The following is a 12041-nucleotide window of genomic DNA, read 5'->3' on the forward strand; positions in this document are numbered from 1 at the left end:
AAACCTTGACAGTGCTTTAGAGTAAGGTCCCCACAGTGAAGTGGAGTCTTTGCATTTTCTGCCAGGATGAAAGTTCCAAAGAAAAACTTTATTTTGTAACAACATTCAAAAAGAACAAATAAATACTTGAAGCAGGAGAGTATAAACATGAGTCATATATGTGTAGCTGGTGTACGTGACTCTGAAAAGGGAAATACTACCTAACTGCTAGAAACATTTCTTGAGGAAAAAAAACAAAAAAAACTAAGCATGAAACCACTCATAGTGGTACTGACTTGGCAATGGTCTGGCCTAGAAATGAGTTAAAACATTGTGCTGAAAAAGGCTGTGTTTTGAAACTTTTATGGGTATTAATTTGTTACTGTTTTCTCTGAAATGAAGCTGGTGGAACGGTCCTGCACTCATTTGTAAGGCATATGGCAACCTTCAAAGAAAAATGTAATTTTGCATCTTGATGGTGCTTCCAAGTTCATTGTCTTACATGATCAATCTGCATCAGAGAGACAAACATTATTAGTGCCTGTCAAATTCCATCACCCGCCTTTCTCTAAATTATTAGACAGTGCAGAAGAAAATTTATCAACCATTCCAATTTACAAGACCGAGATGGAAGATGTATTTCTGACAGTGGTACATGTAGCACTGAAATTATGCTTGATCATCCTGGATATGATGGGCTAAATGTCAATGAGGAAGAGGCACTAGCCTGTGTGTCAAAGAGTATACATGTTTTTACAACTCCTCCTGGGTACCCAGTCTGTTCTTGAAGTAGGGGAACTTGAAGAAGGTGATGAGGAAGATGAAGAGGACACAGAAGATAATGTTGTAGAAGTATCTGAAGAAAAGAAAGAGTAATCAAATAAACAGTCCAGAGTGTTAAGTATTGCACAGATTTCATCTACAGTGTAGGTGGAAATAAGAAGTGGAGACCCAAACATGTTGAGCTTGGAAGCACCTTCACCAGCCCAGAAGATCAAAAACTTGTCCAGATGTTTGACAATGCTGGGCACAGTATCAGCTACAAGGACGTACTTCAAGTTGACACAGCACTGGCCAAGAGTACACTGATGACAATCAATGAGGATGAAACTGTGAACCCATCAAACTTGGTTAAAATTTACCCATTTCACTGCAGATAACATGGATATAAATTAGTGTACACTTGATGGGCAAAACACCTTTCATGCCACACACTATGCCTGGCACAGTGAACCCATATGAGATCTGATACTGCAGGGCCTTGAACCAACAAGTCATGCTATACTGAATATTGAATACATGAATATTCCAGATGCAATAATCATCTTTCCTGCTAATACCACAGACCGTACAACAGAACCAAAATTCAGTGAACATGTCCTGGCAGAATGCTTTCATGCAGGGTCTCTCAAACAGGGGGTCACCGCTTGTGTAGCGAAAGCCCCTGGTGGGCCAGACTGGTGTGTTTACCTGCCCCATCTGCAGGTCCAGCCAATCGCGGCTCCCACTGGCTGTGGATCGCTGCTCCAGGCCATTGGGAGCTGCTGGAAGCAGCGCCTCCTGGTAAACACACCAGCCCGGCCCGCCAGGGGCTTTCCCTACACAAGCGGTGACCCCTGTTTGAGAAACCCTGCTTTAATGGATAAATAAAATGATTGTCAGCTTTGAAAGCACAAGCACAGGACATGGCATTTTTCCTCAAATGCCAATTGGAAAATCCAAAATCTGGTGGGACAAGTTTTAATGAAAAGCACAGTAACAATAATTCTCCATTAACTGCGTACAGCTACATGCCAATCATTTAGTCCCCTGCTGGTGAAGTTGACACACCAAATGCTGTCGTGGAAAGACTTGCACAAGTCATTCACATCTTCAACAGAAACATGTAGTCTTGACTGCAGATCAAGCACTTTCCCCTGGTCTGATGGAGCTAAAATGGACTGTACCAGCATATAAAGATATCCTGATTGCATGCTTAAAAGGTCTGCACATAACAATGAATTTACTAAGAGTGCTGGGGCATCATAAACAGGATTCTGGATTGACATGTGTGTGCACTGAAAGAGGAATTTTAAGTAGACAAATGCTAGAACATGTGATTGCTTGTAAAACTTACACAAAATACACTAATGTCCACAAGATCACTCTACAGGTAGTGTGGCAACTGCCATTTCCAGAACTCCTGAGCTATCTACAGCAACATGACAAACTCAAAGAAAAGCTCCTGAATTTTTGCAAAATTTTATGCTGCAGACAATTACAATAACCTAGTGTCTATTCTTTCATATCCAAATTTTCATGACCGGATGGCATCATTTTTGCTGAGCAACATGGACAACCATCTAAATGTCCAGTACTGGTGGCAGTACAAGTTATGGTGTATCGTGTCCTACTCTTCACCAGAGCTCAACAGGATGGAATTTGGGAGCTCATCTGTATCCCTTCAAAAGAATGCTTCCAGTCTTTCACTGATCTGATTACACAAATTATGCTTGATGGGAACCTGCTCTCTCTGGAGGTACTTGAAGAGTTCCATAGATGCAACTGGGTATTGAATAGGTCCAACTCGAGATTCAATCAGGTAGACCCAGACCACACCCAAAAGCGACTGAATGCCACTGGTGAAAGAGGAGGAGGAATCATAGGTATCACAAGAAAGGCCTCAGCAGATGGGCTCTGTCGTGCAACTGACATGTCCAGTTTGCAGTTCAGATTAGAAAAATGTCTAATCTTGGACCTGATGAATGGTGTGCAATGAATCCACACCAGAATGAAAGGAGTGTGATCATATTGATGAAAATGAAGTAATAATTACACTTCACAGATTCAAATTATTTACTTTTGAGCCAGCCTCCAACACATGGCAAAACATTTCAATGAAAGATTTGGCAACAAAAGTGATTGAGGAAGATCTGCTGAATGTAGAAATATTTGGCCAAGAGTAACTGAATACCTTTGTTAAGGAAAGGCTCATGTCGCTTAAGGAATAAAGTGCCCATACCAAATTCCATGATCCATTAAAAAGGAAAGGGCTCTGACATTTTCCACCCTCTAGTTTTCTTTTCCTTTCCAGCAACATAAAGGCAAGATAGTCATAATAAAGGCTGGTCATCTCATACTACAGCACATCATTACTGCCTATAATTAAGGAAGGATTGTGGATCTGCACAAAATAATGCATCATGAGCTAATGCCAGTTCTATATGTTCTTGCTGAGCTAAACAGGCGTCTCAGAGTTGGAAATAAGTGTTATGATAAATGTTTTAACCAGAGACATGCCTTGTGTTCCTGAGATAATGCTTGATAGTACATCCTCTCTGGTGACTGATGGCCAAGCACATGTAATAGCACTGGGAAAACTTCTTGCATGTACAACCTTTGGTGACCTTGCAAACACTTTTGTTGAGTCAGTCCTTCATTCTGGCCAGCCTTTCAGCTGGATTGATGTAGCCTTTGACAGGTACAGACAGTATTCCATTAAAGGAATGACATGGCAGGCACGCTACAAAGCTTCTAGGCCAATTTGGAAAATCATTGAGAACAGATCTGTTCCACTTCCCAAAAGCTGGCCAGACTTCTTGGCCCATCCTGAAAATAAAAGACTGGCTTGCTTCTTCTCTGAAGAACTCTAGCCAATGCTCTACAAAACAATGGTCATATCTGGAGAATTAAAAGAAGACACTATGGCTAGCTCATCAAACTCAATCCTGGATACAAGCAAGTTGCAAGCTGACCGTGAAGAGGCAGACACCAGGACTGTAATGCACTGCATGCATACAGATGCTGAGTGTGTTGTCAGCACTAGACACTGATTTTCTTTTTCTGTTTTTGGCGTGCTATGACAAAATGCCCTGCAGCAAGTTGTGGATGAAAGCTGGAACATCTAACACATCCCAAATATATTCCTATGTATACTATTTGAGAGAAGCTTCTGTTCGTATTTCTTCAAGCAGACATAGAAACAATACTCTCCTTCCATGCACCGACAGGTTATGGTACTATTTCCTATATTGCTGGGAATAGCAAGATTGCTGCTTGGACAATATTCATAGAGAAATGTGAACTCTTAAACTTGCGGAAGCATAATGTACAGAATGAAACCATCATTTCAGCAGAAAAGTTCATCTGCAACATGTATAATTTCCCTGATGAGGAGAGCTGCCACAAGGCACAAGTGATATTGTTCATCCAAGGTTCTCCATTGTGCTCCCAACAAGTAATGCATTGGGCTATCACAGCCAAAGAGCTCACTTTCAAGCATGGTATTGAGGTAGGCAAACTGCAACAATCCCGCACTACCCTCTCAAGAGAACATGGTTTGGACCAAACACGATGAACTGGTACCCAAATTGTTGTCATTGGAGCAAAGCCCCAACAGCTGTGTAGAGATTGACACATCCACAGGTAACAAAGAATGCATATCACAATGCTGTAGCTGCAGAAATGCCACATTGGTCGTGCACTGGGGCCTGTAAATGCAAGGAGTGTATCAGCACCTGTAGGAACCATTAAATTGTACTTGTCTGAACAAAGTACAGCACATATAATTGTTTTTTCTAGAACCAAAAAACGTAGACATGTACTAACTTTAAAATTTTAAACTCCAATTTAGAAAGTTAAATATTCAAAATTCAGCTTGGTAAATTCCACCTTCCTCCCCCCTCCCCTTCCCCTGCACCCCCAATTCAGCACATTCAACTTGTGAAAGATAACTTGTTTGCCTACTTTTCCTCAAAAATGACTCTTACATCCTATTTTATAGAAAATGTGCCCAGTTTACCTGCTCTGAGAAGAAATAGACGACTTCAGTCTCCTGTTATGTCATTGTGTACTAGATAGAGCCCAAAGGGCTTTCCCTCCCACTGTGCTGCTGGCTTCAGAAATCTAAACTTGCCTTCTGACTGGCTCCCTCAATATGGAAAGTCCCATTTAGTCAACATATCCAGTGATATTTTCCAATATAAGGGATTGTACCAAATGTTAGTGCTTGGTCACTTTCTGTGTGAAGTTTCTGTCATGAACTCCACAAATATTGCCTCTCCCTTAATGAGTGAAAAACAAAAAACAGCCTGATACATCTTTTGGATCTGTTTGGCAATACATTAATTCCATGTCTGATACTATCAAGCAAAAATTATGCCAAGAATTCACTGACATCTGTTGCCACAACAGAACCAATGGCATCATCTGCTCAATAACAGAAAGGACAGCAAATGAGCAGTAAAAAAAGACTTTTAAAATCTGTTAGTCCATCTATGGATTTTCCAGTGTCTGTACATTCCTCTGATGTAAATAAGGCATCTATGTTAGATATTTACAAGATAATACTGTTGCCCAATATAAATACCATGTACCATGAGCTGGGGCAAGGAAATAAAGGTCAGGATCTTATCCACATTTCTGTATTCTTAGGAATTCAGGAATGGTATGAATTAAAGCACATGCTTAACTTTAAGCGTGTGCTTAGATGCTTTTCTGATTTGGGAAATTTCCTTAGATGATAAAGTCTTCAGGGTAGGATCTGCCTTTTATTATGTGTTTGTACGTTGTCTAGCACAATGGGACCCAACATGTCGGGGGCCTTTGAGTGGAACTGGAATTTAAACAATGTGCCTGATGCAAATACAGAATGATGCAAATACGGAATGCCCTTTGCAAAACCCTTTATTTCACCTCTGTGTGCTTCAGTTTCCTGATCTGTAAAATGTGGGAGATGTTATACTTATCCTTCCACAGTTAGGGTGGAATTTGCTTAGGTAATGTTTGTCAAGATCTGAGAGACTATAATGCCAGGCAGTATGTAGTAAATGCTAAGTATCATATTCATGTGTAACCCTTCTGCTGGGCCGAAACGATAACAGCAAGGGCCGGGTTCAATACATAGGGGTCCCTTCCCCACAACATAATGCAAAACCAGCTTGAGCCCCCACCCAGTGACCTGGAAAAACTTACACACACCCCTGGGCGCCTCGAAGAGGCAATACTTCCCCTCTCGCAAGCACAGAGTCTTGGTGTAGCAGAAAAGATTTAATTACATGAGATAAACAACAAGCATTAAATTGGGAAAATACCTCAGCTAGAGTTCATAGATCAAACCGTGAGCAAAGACCCACCCCAGCAAATTGGGCCGTGTCCTTCTCTCGGGGCCCTTGAGTCCAGCAACCTCCAAATCACCCAGAGTCCCAAAAGTCCCACAATCCAAAAGTCTCTGTCCCGGGTCAGTGCAGCCCTAGAGTTCGAGAGTCTATCTGCAGAGGTCCCCCTCCCCAGCCTGGGTAGAAAGGGGCACCTTACGTGGTTCGGGGCCAACTGCCCTGCCTCTTCATGGGGTTCTGCTTCCACCAGTCGTCCCCGCAAACTGCTCAGCTTCGCTTGCTCTGTGGGCTGCTCCACTCGTCCCACAGCTGCTCCGCTCTGCCAGCTGCTCTGGTCCACCAGCTGTCCTGTGATCCGCTCCAGCTGTCCTCACAAGCTGCTTGGCTCCACTCACCCAGTGGCTTCACAAACTGCTCCACTCCGCTCTGCCAGCTGCTCTGCTCCACAGTATTGCTTCAGGCTCCCCCACTAGTTAGCACAGTACTCAGTGCTCTCAGCTCAGCAAGTCCAGCTCTTTAGTGATTTCAGCTCTTAGTGATTCCAGCTCACAGTAGGGGAGCTCAGTGCCAGTGCACCACTAGCCCAAAGTGAGTTCAGCTCAGTAACCTGTAACTAGATTCTTAAGGGAATCAAAAATTAACTCTGACATTCCACAGTGGAGAGAGGCATAGATAGAACTGGTGCTTCTGGCTCACACAAGGCACCTATGCCACCAAGTACAGATATCTGTCCCAGCCTCTCTCTTCTCAATGGGTTTTGGAACCCATGCCCCTTGTCTAGCAAGTGCTATTTAGTTGATAATGAAACCCTTTATCATAAGACAATTTTGTAGTTCCTCATTTACTTAATCAGGGTGACAACATTTTATTCCTCCTGCCCCAATAACAAAGAATTTTGGGATCCCACAGCTGTGAAAATAACCATCCCAGCCTGCTGTGTGCTATGCTAAGTGGGGTGGGAGTGCCAATGCAAATAACTGAAATGCTAATGCGAATACTTGAAACTTCTTTCTGCACTCCCCATAATTTACCACCAGATGTCAGTGTAGAGCTCCTCCTGACTCTGCTTACACATGGAATGTTAAGTATTAAAAATGCACCCCTGTCCAGCCACAGAGGTGGCGTAGCTTTGTAAATCACAGTGACTTCAATGGACAGATGTCAATTTGTAACTGCTGAGGAACTAGTTATATATGCTTTAAAGTTTTGTGCTTCTACAAGCAAACTTGGCTTCTAGCTAAAGCAGTTAAACACTTCAGCATAACCAAAATTAATGACATGCTTTACATAATCCATGGCATGTGTATATTAGCAATGGAAATATTGAAATGTAAGTAGGTCAGAGCTAAAGTTTGTGAAATGTAAAATGTGAAATACTGTCCTTACCTAAAAGGATAATATATAAGTATAACAGAATAATTATTTAACTTATCTTACCTCATCCTTTTCAGACTTTTTTCATGCTCCAGGTTTGTAATTGTAATATTTTGTTCTGTGTGTATATAAGGCTTATATTAATCAATGGAGTAAACTCGCCTTAATTTAAAGGAAAGTTTACTCCATTGATTACTATATGGGGGAATACTACAGAACACTTACTCACACAATTATAACTAAACTACAGCTAACAAAGTACATTTTGAGAGGCAGTCTCCTTTGTGTTTTTGGGGGGGTCTGTTCTCTTACAAGCTATTTTCCAAAATTCACAATACCCAATGGGTGTCTCACGCATTAGTGTGAATTAATGAGATTCTACTTGTATATAAAGTTTATATGATTCTTAAATCATTAACAACATACCCTATTCTCACAAAAGAATGTTTACACTCCCCTCAGGACATGGGGGAATCTTCAAAGGAAGCAGTAGCAGCAAATACAAGACAGACAGACAAACACACACAGAGGACACAGTAGCCAAGCTCTCTCCTAGTTATTATTGAATTTATTGCTGAAGTAATTATTTCTGTCCTGAAAAACTGCATAAATCTTAATTATAACAGCTGCTAAAATACGCTCAGGTTAACAAACATTTTACTGAGCCCTTTCTTATCATTCACTTTACAAAACAAACAAACCCCAGTTAATAAGGCTCTTGTTGTACGGCAGCCTCTCTCCTAACTTCATACTGGGGTGAGAGTGTACGAAATATATTCAGAACATGGGAAAGTCCCTTGAGTTGCCCTGTGTTATGTTATGTTTAAAAAAAAAACATGGAAGTGACTGTCTTTTAATAAATGGTTTACATTATAGGATTATTGCACATTGTTGGGAGGGGAAAGCTAGTGTTGCAATTAAGGTGAAAACTGGGAGAAGAATGTTTTCAATTGCAAACATATTATTTAGAACCAGTTAAAAGCAAATACTCCAGAGTATTTCAAACTCATATGAATGGGAAGTTGTTTTGTCCATTTCATTTGGAAGTGATCCCTTCCTCACTGCAATCAAAATTGAAGGGAGTGCCTTATTTTGGCAGGCTGCTCCCTCTCCTATAGGAAAACTCAGTATGAGATAAATAGAGGTGCTCGCATGAGGATAGATTGCCTGTTGGCATAGAAACCCTTCAGGTGGGCTTAGGAGAAGGTAAATTCTGTAAACAATTAGCTGTTCTCTATGCCCCCATGGAATGAATTGTAGGTCATGCCCCAAGCCCCACAGATCCTCCTGGATGAATAAGAGCATCCTCTGAACCAGCTCTGTGTCTCCAGAACTATGTACCCCCACTTTAGCCCACTTTCTGGCAGCACAGAATCTCTCTACTTGGAAAGATCTTTCAGATGACATTGGAGTTTCATTTTTATGAACTGATTAGCTGGATGCCAGGCAAGGGACTGAGATTCTTGCTGATGTTACAGCTGGGGACCCGCAAGAGCCAGACCAGAGAGTTCTACAAAAAAGAGCAGCTGAAAAACAGAAATGGTTGGGAAACAAGCTGGAGAAAAATCTGGGTGGGGAGAGACTAATGAAATCACTGAGGATCTTTGCAGGTAAAAGAGACACAAAAAGTACCCGGGAAGACATTAGTGGTAAAGAGGAGATAAGAAAAGAATCAAGCAAGCAGGGGTAAAGTCATGGGGCTTTAAAGTGAAAAGAATGAACTATGTTTTAATTACTGTTCAGACCCAGGGAGAAATGACCCATTTCACTTTGAATTTCTCTACTGAGAGAAATTTAGGGTCTGATTCTATTTTATACCAGGTTTATTCCCATTGGCATCTCCTATGTGGTGGTTATTCCATAACTGTCCACTACAAAGTTTCTTGAACCTTCCTTTTTAACCTCTAACACCAGCCAGCTAGATGGATCCCTGGTCTGATCCAGTACAGAAATTCCTATGTTCTTGATTGTAAACTCTTTAGGATAGAGCCCATGTCTTTATGTGCACTTTGTTCAGCATTTGGCACACTAGGACTCTAATCCCAATTGGGGCTTCTTGGTATTAATGAAATATAAATAGAACATGCAGAATAAGAACAGAATCAGGTCTTTAGTGTTTATATGTCTTGTGAAGCTTTTTAACATCCTCAGTCCCAAAGTTATGCCAACAAATTCCATCCAATCAATTATAAGTGAAGGGATGCCATCCAGGTGAATGGAGACATACTGTCAGCAAATGGAAATTTCTGTTAGTCCCACTGGTACCGATGCTGTCAGCACTGAGCTGTAGCGGGGGCTCAGCCAAGCTATGATGACAAGCTAATGCTTAGCTGCCTCAGGAATAAAATATAGTTTACAACTTAGCATGTTTTTTTTTCCTCAGAGTTGACAGGTAAGTGGTTCTTTATATATATATATATATAAAAGCAATTGCTTTTCAGGCAAAACTTTGTGTATAAACACATTTACGTGCTTAGGAAAACTGAAGGGAAGTATAAGTCTTATAGCAGTGATCCAGGGGATTTTAGGATTCAAACATGAAAGAGCTTTGCTGAACTCTTATTTTCAGTTAGTCTCTATATTTGCTTTAGCTTCTTAAAGGAAACTTCAGAGTTCTTTATTATTTCTTTTGTGATAGCACCTCAGCACTCCAGTCATGGCCCAGGGCCCTGTTGTGCTAGGCACTGTACAACCACAACACAAAAAGACATTCCCTCCCCCAAAGAACTTACAACTTAATTAAAAAGTGCCAAATCCCCAAGTCTTTTCTCAGAGAAAACTCCCAGTGAACTCACTATCTAGTCAATGGGAGCTCAGCTCGTATAAGGATTTACTCTGTTATTCAGCAGTCAGACCTTAGAAGGCTCAGCGATGCATTTTGTACGTGTATGTATGTTTATCCAAACTTATTTATAAATCTCATCATATCAGACTCTCTCAGGAGATTTCCAACACCTCCTAGTTCTAGATAGCTGAGAACTATCATAAGAATAGTTTCTCTTACTGTATTTCTGAACTTCCTCTCCCCTTGGCTAAAACCCTTTAATTGCAGAAGTGCACAGCTTAAAACAAAAAAGAAAAGCCAGCTAACAGTTGAGAACCTCTGCAGCCTTTTTTGTTCTGTCTGGTTCAAACAGTGGGAGATGGTTTGGGTCTCTGTATTTTTTAATCCAATTTTTTTCCCAATCCCTCATGTATGGCTGCTATTTGTCTTATTTTTAAGCTATTTTCTTCATGTAAACTTATAAAGTAGTCAGATTCATAAGTAATACAGATGCCCCCCCAGGTTATGCAAACTCGATTTACGCAAATCCGAACTTATGGAAAAAGTTCTGTAAGCTAGAAATAGGAGGGAGGGTTGTTTGTTTTGGGGGGGGGGGGGTTGTGTGTGTGTAATGATCGGGAATACGTTTCTGACTTACGCAAAATTCGAGTTACACAAGGCATTCGGGAATGGAACGCTTACGTACATCGGGGAGCGTCTGTATAGTTCAATAGTATTTGAGTTTCTGTCAAGCAGTCTGCATCCGTTGTTGGCAGCATCATCTGTTGCCAAACTGTTCAGTGAGATCTCCAGGTTGATTTTTAACTAACAGGTGTTTATTTAATACTGAATTCATTTTAAAGGTTGTTCTACTGTCAATTGTTATGGTACCAGGAACGACAAAGATGTTTTAGGAATAGAAATTATCCTGGCACTTAATGAGTTATTTCTATCCGTAATTGGAAAATGTATTACCAAGGGGTGAAAATCTCCCCTAAGCAAACGCAGCACAACTGGATAAGGAAGTTTTCCTACCTGAGTCACAAGCACAAGAAAGTGAAAATTTCAGGCTTAGCGTGCTAATTACAGCATCCCTCTGCTTGCAAAAACAACCTGCCCTAATAAGGGCATAAAAACTAAGTATGCCAGCAATTTGCATGGGGGGGAATATGAACCCACTCAAGGGTTCAGAATTACTGGAGGGACCTGAATCTTCTTTCAGTTTCACGTCTGTTTACTGTTCCTTATAAGACTGACTAGGGAGAATGTGAGAAAATTAACTCAGCCTTATAAGCAGTGAAGCTATCAAACTAAGAAAAGCTTTTCTGTATGATAATAGCTTCAGTCTATGTTCCCATGCATTTCTTAAGCCAATATTTTGTTTATAGTTATTTTGTCAGTAAAAAACCACCACCACCACCAAACTTCTGTAAGACAATTACAGTAAAAATTTACACTAACCAGTTCTCAGAATATGCGTCTGCTGATAGAATGGTAAGAAAACTGCTTTTGTTCAGCATGGTAATCATCTGTCTACAGCAATGGCAACCAGAATACGTGAAATGCTTAATCTTTCCTTGTACAGCAGAACAACAGGAGCTAGCAAGAGATCTCCATGGTACAAGGCATTGTGCAAAGTGTCTGCAGTCATAGCTTTTTACACAGAGGCTTCTGAATTAAAAATAACACCTCTCTCTTCTAAATTTCCTGTTATGTGGGAGCGTCAAAAGAAAAGCCGGTGTCACTTATCTGCTGGAGAAGAGGCAGGTTGATGAGATGGGGATATGGTGATTTTTGTTGAGGAACTCTGATGGTTGACAGATTCTTGT

At 40.9% G+C, this 12041-nt stretch overlaps 1 protein-coding gene across 1 annotated transcript in view; it reads right to left on the reverse strand.

Moving 5' to 3' along the window:
- Window positions 1-732: 732 nt before the first annotated feature.
- LOC123363191 (protein-glutamine gamma-glutamyltransferase 5-like) overlaps window positions 733-12041 on the reverse strand; it is a 60573-nt gene continuing 49264 nt past the window's right edge. Inside the window, exon 12 of the mRNA XM_045004075.1 lies at window positions 733-835. Coding sequence (XP_044860010.1) covers window positions 733-835 — 103 coding nt within the window. The remainder of the gene's footprint in view (window positions 836-12041) is intronic.

Source organism: Mauremys mutica, chromosome 2, assembly GCF_020497125.1.
Source record: "Mauremys mutica isolate MM-2020 ecotype Southern chromosome 2, ASM2049712v1, whole genome shotgun sequence".
Lineage (NCBI taxonomy): Eukaryota > Metazoa > Chordata > Testudines > Geoemydidae > Mauremys > Mauremys mutica.